Raw genomic sequence first — 13,784 nt, 5'->3', positions numbered from 1 at the left:
AAAAGTGCTTCTTATTTTACCGACCTTGCTCACAAACTATGGAAGCATCTGATGAGGCTGGTATCTCTTTGGTCACAATGCGAGTTCTGTTGGTGCCTCGTCCTTTTGTCAGGTGAAGCAATTGCTGCTTCTACAGGCTAATATGAACGTCTGTGAAACCAAAAACCTATGTGATCATAGAATCTAGAGTCTTTGTGCCAACATGGAGGCCAGGGCTAACAACAGCCTGCAGACTTAACACAAACAATTCTTGCTCTCCTTAGGTCGTGCCCAACGCACCATCGTGTACAGCAGCTTCGCAAGAACACGTAGGAGTATGCCATTTGGAAGAGAGAGAGGTAGATGAAAGGTTCTAAATGGCTAGAGGGGATGAATAGCCTATAAAAGTTTTCTACAAATACACTAGAGTAAGTGGTTAATAATCTAATTGGCAAAATGCAATTTTGCTCTAGCTCTACAAGGGTTGCAAGCCACTTATATCAATAGTTCTAGTTACTATGATCACTAGACACACACACAAGGGCTAAGTCACTACTCACTATAAGCTCTCACAAGGCTACACTAAGGAACATCACTAGGTGAACAACTAAACTAGCAAGAAAGCAAACAAGCTCTCAAAAGTAATTACACTAAAGAGCTTGTTACAACTAGCTTGGAAGTAAGTAAAGGTGTGGATAGAATATTTATATTGTTGTCTAGAGAGATGAACCAATCATAATATGAATGCCAATTCAATGACCGGGAAAAATCCAATCACAAGATGACACATGATTTTTCTCCTGAGGTTCATGTGCCTGCCGGCACACTAGTTCCTATTGTGTCAACCAACACTTGGTGATTTGGTGGCTAAGAGGTGTTGTATGAACCTCATCCATACAATTAGATACCACAAGAACCTACCCACAAGTGAAGTAACTTATGACACGATCAATCCACTAGAGTTATCTTTTGGTGCTCCACCGAGAAAGGCATAAGTCATCTCACAATCACGGAAGATGGCCATGAACAATCACCAACTCATGCCAATCCTCCTATGCTGCTCCGAGCCATCTAGGTGGTGGCAACCACCAAGACTAACAAGAAAATCCACAGCTCAATGATCCCCAAGTACCATTATAGATGATATGTCTCAAGCAAATACACTAGGAATCACTCTCAATCTCACTATAATGATGAAACAATGATGGAGATAAGTGGAAGATGTTTTCTTAGGCTCACAAGGATGTCAAGTATATCAAAATGTCAAGAAGGTGAGCCCCAAATCGGTGCCTTCCTATTTATAGAGCCCCTTACCTCAAAGAGCCATTGCTCTATAGCAGAGCAAACACACCCTAGCATCTGCTCAACCGTAGGCATCCACATGTCCATCCTTTTGAATCCCGCACGTTGGATCTCAACGATAACTTGACGTTTCACTCGCAAGTTAAGTATCGACTAGATGCACCGATAGAATCAACCTGACACAGTTCAACATGGAGTCTAGTCAAGCACAAAACATAACAAAGAGGTACCCGAGCGTGTTTTTCATGACCGAACGCGTCAAGTCAAAGGTGATCAGATGCACCCTAGAGTATTGTCCTCATTGCGCTTCTCAAACGGAATGATGCTAGCGTACATCGGTGCGGACCTAACGCAGTCGCTTGCTCGTCCGATCTAACCATGCTGCTTGTGTCCAATCAATGCTGCACCATTGCCTGAGGGCTAGGGTTAGGCACTAGACATGCGGGTCCACCCCGATAGGAGCGTCGGTCCTGCACCATATCTTCCTTTTCTTTTTTTAAGTCTACAACCACTTCACTGTTGCTTCCAATTTGCTAAACACAAAGTGTAAAACTTGTGTGTACTTGTGTTAGCATTTTTCAAAATATTTTTCAAGAGTTAATTGCTAGCACACTAGGTCCCTAATGCATATGCAAGAAGCATGTCATCTAGTGACACTCGATAACTAACCATTTAGCCAAATATTTTCCCTCTTTGTAGTACGACTTTAATTCTAAACACACTCACACCCTCTACAGTGTCTTAAATGCCAAAACAAAATTGTATTTGATACATTTGCCTTGCCCTCCTTAGTTTTTGGTTTTCTCTTTTTTCTTTCCAAGTTGGAGCTTGATCACCATCATGCAAGTCCATCAACACCTCCACGGACCTCTCATTTCTCCAACACTTGGAATGTACCAATGTTGCTCAATTTAACACTCATGACAAATGTTAATACCTGGGTTCTATGAATTATCCAAAACTAAATTATTAGGACAGCTGCACCACATGCAGCGCCTATTGTTAGCTTCACCTATAGATGGCGATGGGGCCATGCCGTGCCTGCCTCGGGCCGCGTCGTGCCATCGTGCCGGTCGGACCGTGCCGTCACCGCGCCTCGTGCCGGGGGTACGGCCCAAGGCACGGCCCATGGGCCGTCGGGTCGGCCTGAAGGCACGGCGGGCCACCGGGCCAAGGTCGTGTCTGATGCTACAGCAGGCCAGCAGGATGGTTGGATGGGCCAGTAGCAGGTCTATATTTTCTTTTTTTAGAATTAGCAGGCTACATTTCTTACCAGGCCACTCAGGATGGATGGATGGGCCATTAGGTCTACATTTCTTTTTTTAGAATTAACATGCTATATTTTTTACCAGGCCATTAAACACCGGGACGTCGAGCCGTGCCTGAGCCGTGCCATGGGCCACGGTGGCGGCCCAGGCACGGCCCGGGCCCGGTAGCTGTCGGGCCAAGCCAACAGGCCACGGGCTGCATGGCCACCTATAACCTTCACCATAAAGTTGTACTCCACCTAGTCATGAAATGAGTTGGGGCCAATACTCTCTCAAAGCAAGCAACCTCTTGCCTCTGCTACAGTCCAGCACTAGCTCAGCTTTTCACTAGAGTTTCTTAGATTTTTATGTGCTCTTCCATGCCACAACACATGATATGGTGCTGCTTTCAACTTTTTGTGAGGGCAAGCTAGTACTTCTTCTGCAGGAGAATCGGACACCATTTGAAGCTAATATTAGTGATGGTTTGGATATCTGTTGCATAGCTAGAAGTTGGGGTAGCACTCTAGGTTGGAGCGTTGCGCATGGCCTCCAGCTTGTAGAGAAGACTAACGCCTTGTCAGATAAAGTTATAAACTATTCTGAAAAGAGATGGATGTGTGTGAATGACCGATAGACTGTAAAAAGTGTTTTCTTGAAAACAACCTTTGACGTGAGAAAATAGTGATGGGGCATAAGAAAGTACTTCTTTCATCTCAATAAGTCATTCCAAAAATTTTAGAGAGTCAAAATATCTCAAGTTTACCTAAATTTGTACAATAATATAATAATATTTATTATACCAACTAAATATCACTAGGTTCTTCATTAGTTATATTTTTATAATAATATATATTTGATGTCATAAATCTTTCTAATTTTTCCTATAATATTGATTAAACTTAAGATGCTTTAATTTTTTAAGATTTTTTGAAATAATTTATAAATTGGGATGAAAGGAGTTACAAGTCTAAAGTGGCAAGTCTTTTGAGATGAGGCTAAATGTTACTGCTGCCCGCGTTGGGCTTTGCTCTACTAGTGGAGGGGCGCGCGCCATCGCGCGCATGTGGAGAGGGAATTACAAAGGCTAAGTAGCGTTGTTCTATGTTGAAATGTGTATTATGTTGTAGTTAAAAGATACAGTGTGGACCATTATACATTGAGAGAACTGTCGGTTGAAAGATACTAAGTATGGTAGATGGTGATTGTAATATTACATAAGTTATCACAACATTATACGGATAGGGTTCACAGGTTTAGCACTGTTCTAATTATACATCGGGTGATGAATAATAGGAGGTGTAGTAGTGTTCACTGCTTCATGGTTCTATACATCGGGGGTAAGGTCTTGGTTTATGTACATAGTGATATCGAGAGTAATTATACATGTTCATTTCAAGGTCGGTAGTGATCGCCCAATTATCCTTGTCTGTGATCCCAAAAGCTGTGTCTGTGGAAGGTCCGACCATGTTGTTGAATCAGTCTGTTGGAGAAAATACTCTATAAAACTTTTTGGAACTATGAGTTGTGTTTTGAGCATCTGTTATATGAGCGTTTGAGAAATGTACCTGAATCCATGCATTCCGTGGTTGGTCTATGCTGACCATCGGAACTCCATTTTCATGTGGCCTTCTAACTGACATATCTCCGAGCGGTAATTCAGGTGAGGTGTTTGAGGCAAAGTGAGCAAGATTTAGTAAAACATTTAATTTCAGAATATTAGTGTTTTATTGACCAACCATGAAAGCTCTGTGCTCAAATTGAGAACCTATTGTCGTGGCTCTGCTCTTTGAGTTGATGTGTACAATGCTCTGGAGAGCCTCCTTGTAGTAGCTTCTTTGCTGAAAAATAAAGAATGTCAACCAAAGCTATGTTAGGATTCCCAGTGATTTGATTCTTCAGTAAGTTAACTAAATGGATAACAAAAATGAGCTCCTCATGCATTAGTTGGTTTACCTGCAAGTTTGTGCCAGCTGTTCCATCCTAAAAAGCATACTACCTATTGGTAGGTTGGTTGTCGAAGACGTTTGGAACGGACGACTGGAACACATCTCCTTGGTCGCTGAATCAAAATCCTGAGTTGGAGCTTTCCAATGAGAAGACCGAGCTTGTCAAAGAGCCATAGGCTTGGAACATCTGAATTTTGCCAGCGTCATGTAAGTAATCTACTAATTTGGTCGATTGGTCCATCACAGGATGGAACATGGGGAAAGTTTAAACTCACATCTTTTTATAGGAGGGTAGGCAGGTTGCTGAAGTCGAGTGGGGTCTTCAAACTTCATGAAGAGAACTGGGCCAGAAAGCAGTGAAATCGATAAGAATTTGGAAAAACGGAATTTTTGTTAGGTGCATCGCACAGTTTGAACTGGGGCTCTGCTGCTTACCTCGGCCTGTCGTTGCAGGGACTGCACCTAGCTTATGATTTCGTCGAGCCTCAGCGCCTTGCCAATCATCCAAGCAAAGATGGCGGAAAGAACTAAGTAAAATATATAGCTAAGGGATTGAGCAATAAGATCTTTGAATACAATCTTTTTATTACGGTGCCACCACTATCCATCAATAAAGATAATACAGACAGAGCTATACAGGTAAGAATGTAGAGATGAAATCAAAATAAGGAGTACACATGCATTTTTCTGCCAAAATTGATGGGAGTTGGCAACATGAGATCGGATCAGTGAAAAAGAAGAAAGTTTATGACATAGTAGTACACAGTGTGACCCATATTAGAATGTGTAGGTCCTGTGAAAGTCAGAACAAAAGGGGAAACAATTTAGAAAACCGTGGCATCTTAACTGAGAAGACAAATCAGCAAAATCATTTAAAAAAGAGAAGCACATGGCCAAACTAAGGTGAGTCTAGGAGGTGAGAAGAAGAGGGACATGGAGTGGCGGCAAATGTCCAGCTGAGATGTAGATGTTAAGACCATGCCATGTATTTTCAAGATGTAGGGGACAAATTTATGGATTTTAAAAAAGGTGTAAGCAGGATAGGAGTAAGTAACTCTACATGAAAAGTAGTTCTAACAATGGCAACTAACATTGTCAGTATCCGAAAGTACTGCACAGGTATATTGATATGACTAACATTACAAATAGAGAGAAAGTGCATCAAAGGAAGATAGACTTGGCAACCTACAATTGACATGGAGATAAAAAAAGAAGAATCAATATTGCATACTGACCGGATAATAATGTTTTAGTTTAAAGTCATCTAATTAGGAGGGGGTTGTGTCTAATTAGTTCAGTCAATAGAACTAGTCCTAATACAAGAAATATATAAAATTCACAAGAATTGCTGTGTAACGTGTAGGTAAACCAAACTGGATATGAACAAAAAATAAAGAAGCATTTCAAACAAAAGTTGTTCACCTGTCCACTCTTTTTCACTTTTTGCTTGCTATCTGATTGAATGCACCTGAACACAATAGAGGGGAAATCAATAGGGTTTAGGAGCTGTGCGCACGACAATAATAACAGAGGAGAATGGAGATCAGAAAACGGGATGATGGGATACCTAGCATATACAGAGTAGCTGGCCAGGCAAAAAAAATTGACCAAAGATGGTAAATAAACAAGCAACCTGTATCTACGAACGTAAATTTTGTAGAACAAACTATAAGATAGGTGATAGTTGGGTGAGTAAACGGAGATATCTTGAGCAAACTATATTAGTTTTTTAGCCTGGTAGTCGTACTTTTATTTGTAGTTAACATAAATGATTAAATAACCAACCTAAATTCATTTGAAGCACTGTGGCTTACATAGCTAATGGGCGGAGAAAATTTACAACATTAATTTTTAAAATCTCGCAAAGCAGAACAACATTATATTCTAGTAACATAAGGTAACTCAGGTCAAGATAAGGAATTGAAAGATAATTCTTTCTTGAACCAGGAAAACAGTAGGGGAAGTCCCACTGTTAGGTCATATGGGAATGAATTTTCTGAGCCTAGTATGTACAATATGCACTGGAAAGGAACATTCGTTGCTACAAATGGGGCATACGGCAAGTTTTCAACATGTAAATTAATTGCCTTGTGCTTGATGTTTGTCACACAGTTTCGTCCAAGTAACATTTAAGTGTGGACTGTTTTTATCCAACATTATATTTCAATGGGAGGAGGGTCAGTCCAAAATAATAAAAACTAAAATGTAGCAGGTTATCTAAACCAACTAATCTTACCCCTTACCTTAACAAACTTATTAACAGAAGGGTATTTGTCCCCACTACCTAGCCATCCATTTTGCAGCCTCTAATAAGGTTCATTGATATTCCCCTGCTTCTCACAGAATAAATGCCTAGTTGCAGTTATAGGATTATCAGTCAACCTTTATTTTGTAGACTAAAACAGTGGGCACCATGGTAGTAGTATCTAAGTAGCATATTGTCGGAATAGTAAGTATGGTAGCTTAGACTGGCATATATGCAATTCTAATGTTGCCTCTAGTTTGTCCTGTATCTCATAGATGCAGACACACAAACAAAGTGTAGCAGTCATCCATCACACCACTATTTCATGGAAGAAAATATATGGGGCCAAAACACCAGAATGTTGAGTAAATCTAGTATCGTATCTATTGAGCAGGAAAAAACTTAATAATATTACTATCATTTTATCACCAGTTTAAAAAGCAAAATGTCACGCCTCCAAAATTAGATGTGCAAAGGTTATTTACATGAATCACATGAATGTTGATCATATTCATTAAACGAGAATTTAGAAGAACTGCAAATCTCATAAGAGGATTTATCATTGTTATAAGCATCAACTACCTTATTTTGATGAAAATGGAGATTTAAAATATCATGTTTCATGAAATCTATGACATTGAAAGTAAGAGAATCTCCTTTTTTTTGTGCAAATTTATTTAGTCAAGACATATATATGTTTGTAGAGAATCCCAGACTCTATGTTCCTGGTCCACGTCTAAATCTAGCCTGTAAGAACTTAGTTAGCTGCAGAAGGCTAAGTATTAAACTTTGACCTGTCAAAACGAAATAAGTACACAACAAAGTAATTATTGTTCCAATATCCTGGAAGTTCGCATGGTTATGGTCTCTATATAGCGAGATCCAGATTCATGTATGTAGGATTCTGACTTCCGGGGTTTTCTTCAAAATGCACAAAGCATCATGCAAGGACCGGTCAATGTCATCAAGTATGGAGTCATTTGGGCGTCTATGTGTTATGGAGACTCGCACAATACAAAACCTAGCACTATGTAATTATCTCCAAATTTAATTTGTTTTGCTTAAAATGCCAAAAAAATTCTCCACAATCCAGATTCTTTGGTCCACGCAAAAAAACGCAGAGAAATCCACACCGCAGGAGTAGGCCAACTGATGCCTGTTGCTGTCATCCGGCTAATGCCAGATGCGCCAAGGAGCCGTGCTGGCGGACGTGAACCACCGGGTGCAGGCGCATAGTGCAGCCAGGCACCTGCTTCAAGTCGCCCACTAAGGCACCAATGTCGGCCAGGGCGCGCCCGCAAGGGAGAGGGATTTGGGGGAGGAGCCATGGGAGGAAGTATGAGATGAAGAGGGTGACGTACCGCCAGATGCAGCCGAGCCACCGCCGGTGGCGGCGAGGAAGATGCAGGTAGGGTTTCATCGAGCGCACGCCCACCGGCGGAAGGAGGCACTCCGGGAGGAGCCGAGCCTACGGCAAGCAGTGGCGTCCGGTCGCGCCGCTCCGTGGCAGTCGGGGGACGGCCACCGTGGGGGCGCGTGCCGCAAGGGCGCTGTCGTCGCTGCCCATATCAAGAGGGAGACGGAGACCGAGCGAGCGAGGAGGAGAAGGGTCGAGATGCAGAAGGCTCAGGAAGGTGGAGCGGAAGCTGTTGTATATATTTGCTTGTCGGGATTCTAACGAGAAGTTAGAGAAGCTGAGGATAAGCTGGAGAAGCCAATGAGAAGCAGAAGAAGCTGCTTTCGGTAAAATTCGCTTCGATCAATCTGGACCGTTCATCAAGAGATTGTACGGCTCTGTGAAATTCGGATGACGTGGACTCTGCTTCTTCCTCTGGAAGCTGCCGGATGGTTTAGGAGAGAACAGCTCTTTCCCCTTCACTTTTTTCCTTACAAATTCTATGATCCTCATCTTCTCTTTCATTGAGCCTTCATTGAGACTGGGGGATGTTTGGTTACTAGCCACAATCTACCACAACTAACTTTAGGCAAGTGTAGCAAGCCACAAAAAATGTGGCTAGCAAATTGGTTGCCACACTTTGTCATGCCTAAAGGAATCTTGCCACACTTTTTAACTCTATGACATGTGGAGCCCAAAAGAATCATGCCTAAGTTTAGTTGTGAACCAAACACTTGCCAACTTGGTCAAACTTGCCTAAGATAAAGTGTGACAAATTGTGGCTAGCAACCAAACAGCCCCTGCATTTGGGTTGCTCTCGCTGACGTCTTCACGCCCGCATTTGCAGGTACCACAGTCACCTACATGACGCCCATATTTTTAACCAAGCTTTGTTTAGTTGCAAATTTTTTTGTAAAATGGACACCATAGCATTTTTATTTGTATTTGACAAATATTGTCCAATCATGAACTAACTAGACTCAAAAGATTCATCTCGTAAATTACAGACAAACTGTGCAAGTAGATATTTTCTTATCTGCATTTAATGCTTCATATACCGATGAGACGAGAAATCTTGAAAAAATTTGCCTTATTAGTCCAACAAGTCATACACTAAGGCCTTATTTAGTTCTCAAGAAATTTCCAGATTCCGTGTCACATCGAATCTTGTGGCACATATATGAAACACTAAATATAGAGTAAAAAAATAACTAATTATACAGTTTGTATGTAATTTGCGAGATGAATCTTTTGAACATATTTAGTTTATGATTAGACAATAATTACCAAATACAAACGAAAATGATACAGTACCCGAATCGAAAAAAAATTCTCCAACTGAACAAGTCCTAAAGCCACTGCGTTTGGGTTGCTCTCAGTGACGTCTTGACGTCAATATCTGGCCGGCCCGAAGACAAAAAACAGAGAGGGTGGCCTGGCGACAAATCACAAATGAGAGCATCTGTGGAAAATGGTATCTCGGCGGCGTAAGCGCTCCCGTCTGCACGTGCCTGGCTTATTCGGCGTCGTGGCGGGCCAGCTCTGATCCACTGCAAAGATAAGACCCGATCGAGTGTAATCTCCCAGGTCATCAAGCGTGCAAGATCGTAACTTTTGCGGTAAAAAATGGCGAGGCCACACGTTGTGGTTGTACCGTACCCATGCTCCGGCAACATCAACCCAGCGTTGCAGATCGCCAAGCTGCTGCACCGCCACGGCGTGTACGTCACCTTCGTCAACACCGAGCACAACCACCGCCGCGTGCAGGCCACCGAGGGCGCCGGAGCTGTGCGCGGCCGGGACGGCTTCCGCTTCGAGGCCATCCCGGACGGCCTGCCCGACGCCGACCGCGGCAGGCAGGACTACGGCCGCGGCCTGGCCGTGTCCACGAGCACCCGCTGCGCGGCGCCGCTCAGGGACCTCCTCGCGCGGCTCAACTGCACGCCCGGCGTGCCGCCGGTCACCTGCGTGCTGCCCACCATGCTGATGAGCTTCGCCCTGGACGTCGCGCGGGAGCTCCGTATCCCGACCATGTCGTTCTGGACGGCCAGCGCCGCCTCGCTGATGACGCACATGAGGCTCCGCGAGCTCCAGGAAAAAGGATACGTCCCACTCAAGGGTAAGAAATAATTACATCCATCGTTATTGGATTCGCATTGAGAAAGGTGTATAATTGTTCGTTCGGTTAACGGTAAGCGGCCGGCGTGCAGATGAGAGTTTCTTGACGAACGGCTACCTGGAGACGACGGTCATCGACTGGATCCCCGGCATGCCGCCGACGCGGCTCGGCGACTTCTCGAGCTTCCTCCGCACCACCGACCCGGACGACTTCGGTCTCCGCTTCAACGAGTCGGAGGCGAACAGGTGCGCCGAGGCCGGCGCCGTGATCCTCAACACCTTCGACGGCCTCGAGGCCGACGTCCTCGCCGCGCTACGCGCCGAGTATCCGCGCGTGTACACCGTCGGCACCCTGGGCTTGCTCCTCCGCCAGCACCAGCAGGACGACGGCGCCGCCGCCGCCACCGCCAGCGACACCGAGTCCACGACGACCGGCGGCCTGAGCCTGTGGAAGCAGGACGCCGAGTGCCTGGCCTGGCTGGACACGCAGGACCGGGGCTCCGTCGTGTACGTCAACTTCGGCAGCCACACGGTGGTGACGCCGGAGCAGCTGACCGAGTTCGCGTGGGGTCTCGCGGCGAGCGGCCACCGGTTCCTATGGTCCATGAGAGACAACTTCGTCCTCGGCGGCGGCGGCCTGGACGCGATGCCGCCGGCGTTCAAGGCCGAGGCGGCGGCGGGGCGGTGCCACGTGACGGCGTGGTGTCCCCAGGAGCAGGTGCTGCGGCACCCGGCCGTGGGCTGCTTCCTGACCCACAGCGGGTGGAACTCGACGTGCGAGAGCGTGGCCGCCGGCGTGCCCATGGTGTGCTGGCCGGGCTTCTCGGACCAGTACACCAACTGCAAGTACGCCTGCGAGGTGTGGGGCGTCGGCGTCCGGCTGGAGCCGGAGGTGGAGAGGGAGCAGGTCGCCATGCGCGTCAGGAAGGTGATGGCGAGCGAGGAGATGCGGAAGAGCGCGGCCAGGTGGAAGGAGGCGGCGGAGGCTGCTGCCGGCCCCGGCGGCTCGTCGCGCGAGAACCTGCTGAGCATGGTGAGAGCGCTCAGCCGCCCACCCAATGCAACTCATCAGACGCTCGATCAAGAGCTCAAAGACCAGTAGTTACAATTGACCGGAATCATGAAGCCCCAATTGTTGATGATCGATGGGCATCAAAAATTTGACTCGCCTAATAAAGCAATCGTTGATTGATTTTCCACGTTGTTGGAGTTGGTCGTGATCGAGGAGCGTTCTAGCTGGACACCGCAGTTGGTCAGAGCGCATGCTGCACCTCCACAGCGGCGAGCATTCGTGCCATGACGGCGTGGGCTCCGGCGACGCGGCCATGGATGGCGGGCTGCGGCCGACGGTGAGTCCGTGTTTATAACGTGTGTTTCCTTCTTTGACCTCCCACTTCTTTTGTCTATCTTTGGCTCGGCTGTTGATTACCCTCCCTGTCGCTTTCAGTGCGGCAGCATCACCACAGAGGACACATCAGGTGCTCGTCATTCTGAATTAGCGTCTTGTGTATAACATTCTGCACAACAAAACTTGTAACCACAATTTGTTTTTAAATATATTTTTAAGTGATTTATAGATAACTTGTCATAATATTTTTTTACATGACCTTTGCAACCTAGCTAATTTTTATTCATTTTGTTTATAACTTTTAGTTGACACACTTATCATAACAATTTCTCGACTTAAAACTCAATTGGCCGCTGTTATTGGAAAAAAAAAATTACGATGAAGAACGCCCTGTCCAACCGCCTGAGCTCTGCTCAACCTCGCCCCTGGATGCTGTGCGTGCTCATATCACGGAGGGCTGCTCCGCCGTTTCCTCGCCATTCGCCATCCGGCCTCTCGCGGCCGTCATTGTGTGGGTTGTCATGCAGCGTACTGCTGCGGGCGACGTCACCCTCGCAAATGGCACCGTCGAGCTCGGCAATTAGCAGCCTCCAAACGGGAATATGACTCAAGTTTCCGTTTCCATATTCTACGTTTCGAGAACGTCTATATTTTGAAAACGTCTATATTTTAAAAACATAAATATTCTCATTGACACGTTATACCGTTTTTATATTCTACGTTTCGACAACATCTACGTTCCGAGCTAAGTTTTCATTTCCGTTCTCATTCCAGAGACGGGGATGGGAACATGGCTGCTGTGGCTCGGCGTGCGGTGGCCGGTGGGCAGCTAGCTGATGGTCTCCGATTAAGTCGCCGTCGCCGTAGCGGTAGCGGGCAGTCGGCAACTCGGCATTGACGTTTTCCCATTATAACCCCACCCCGTTCGCCGACGACACAGATGCGGGCACAGCTCAGGCGTGCACTCCCAACTGATGGGGCCCGGCCATCCCTGAGACGTTGTTGCGCGTGCACGCTCACATGCCAACATCCAGGAGGCGTTATCGGCCGCCGACGTCCAATTCAGCGTGTTTGCGTCAATCTTTGCAACTCTCTGCGTACTTTCTCCATTTAAAATTATAAATCGTTCTAACCATTTTTAAAGAGCCAAAGCTTAAATTTGATTAAACTTTAGATTCTTCAACTCTTAAGAAGTTATAAATTTGTTTTATAAATTATTAGGATGAAGTAGATACGAAGAGCTCGGCCATCTTTCACGGGTCACCATTAACCTTCTCTCTGCTCCGGCGTCAGGGCGTCTACACTAATCTTCAGTCGTCGGAGATGTTTCTTTTCTCTTTTTTTTTCCATAAAGGAGATGGAAACCCACGGCTCCTGATAGCGAGGCCTTTTGCGCTAGCGTGTCGCAGATTTTCAGCAACCTAGCCTAGCCGCCAACCAAGCTTTTGTCTGGTCTCGACATTTTCGTCGTCGAGTGTTTGGAGGATTTCTTGTTTTTCTGTCACCTCGTTTGTACGTGGCTTTTGTAAAGATGCTCCATGTTACAGTATCTTTTATAAATACGAACGTGTCTTTTTCAAAAAGAAAAGGAAAAGAAAAAAAGGCCGGCAAGCAATTGCTAATTTGGATTTGGGGAGCACGGGGAAGGAACGACAGGTGGATGCTATGTGGAAAACAGATCCATCCCATCCTTGATCCTTGAATGTCCGGTCTCGGTGGAGAGCGCCTTTAGTTCCTTCTTTTTCTTCCCCTAATAAACGCGGAACTTATTAGAAATCTCTAATTTTTTTTTCTAAAAATCATGTAAATTATTTTTTAGATGCTGTAAATCAAGCGCAATGTTTTTTATTTGATCTCGCGTCATAGATTTTGTAGCTTTTAAAACTCTTCCTAGAATGTTATTTTTTTTATTTTTTTAGCAAAGCAGTTTAGCCTCAAAACAATTTTCATAATCTAACAAAAGTAATTAAATTCATATCTAGTATTTTATCATACAAAGTTCCTTCTTAAAGCACGTATAAGAAAAATAAGGTTTTAGTTTTAAAAAAAGTTTTTTATTTGAAATTAATTTCAAAATTGTTTAAACCAAGTTCAATCATTTTTTTTGAGATACTCACATACTTAACATATACTGGATCTCAAAAACTTCAATAATAATCCTTACAATGGAAAGTCGAACAGTAATTTGAACTTCAATTCT

General features: G+C 44.9%; 1 protein-coding gene and 1 long non-coding RNA gene across 8 annotated transcripts; one reads left to right on the top strand and one right to left on the bottom strand.

Moving 5' to 3' along the window:
• On the bottom strand, positions 3,688-8,354 carry LOC110435017. 5 transcript variants are annotated; one of them, XR_002452672.1, is made up of 8 exons: positions 8,084-8,354; positions 5,900-5,945; positions 4,913-5,270; positions 4,753-4,818; positions 4,485-4,664; positions 4,268-4,369; positions 4,097-4,173; positions 3,688-4,011 (listed from the first exon to the last, which is right to left on the bottom strand). It is a non-coding gene; the product is annotated as an uncharacterized LOC110435017 (long non-coding RNA). The 5 variants fall into 5 exon arrangements; XR_002452674.1 differs by having other exon boundaries at positions 4,297-4,369; XR_002452670.1 differs by having other exon boundaries at positions 4,097-4,164; positions 8,084-8,353.
• On the top strand, positions 9,387-11,810 carry LOC8068926 (7-deoxyloganetin glucosyltransferase). Of its 3 annotated transcripts, none has more exons than XR_002451763.1 (3): positions 9,387-10,237; positions 10,329-11,585; positions 11,684-11,810. XR_002451763.1 is itself a non-coding variant. In XM_021458195.1 (2 exons), the coding sequence occupies exons 1-2, from the start codon at positions 9,745-9,747 to the stop codon at positions 11,336-11,338; spliced, it is 1,503 nt and encodes a 500-aa protein (XP_021313870.1). In that variant the 5' UTR covers positions 9,387-9,744; the 3' UTR covers positions 11,339-11,810. The 3 variants fall into 3 exon arrangements, 1 of the variants encoding a protein (XP_021313870.1); XR_002451764.1 differs by having other exon boundaries at positions 10,329-11,604; XM_021458195.1 differs by having other exon boundaries at positions 10,329-11,810.

Source organism: Sorghum bicolor, chromosome 4, assembly GCF_000003195.3.
Source record: "Sorghum bicolor cultivar BTx623 chromosome 4, Sorghum_bicolor_NCBIv3, whole genome shotgun sequence".
Classification (NCBI taxonomy): Eukaryota; Viridiplantae; Streptophyta; class Magnoliopsida; order Poales; family Poaceae; genus Sorghum; species Sorghum bicolor.
This window is presented reverse-complemented; position numbering and strand designations above follow the sequence as displayed.

What these genes read in the sequence shown, in the direction of transcription:
- LOC8068926 (XM_021458195.1), top strand. Translation starts at nt 9,745, where the DNA reads ATGGCGAGGCCACACGTTGTGGTTGTACCGTACCCATGCTCCGGCAAC. An exon ending in AGGATACGTCCCACTCAAGG is followed by an intron (nt 10,238 to 10,328) that starts GTAAGAAATAAT and finishes GCCGGCGTGCAG; the next exon opens with ATGAGAGTTTCTTGACGAAC.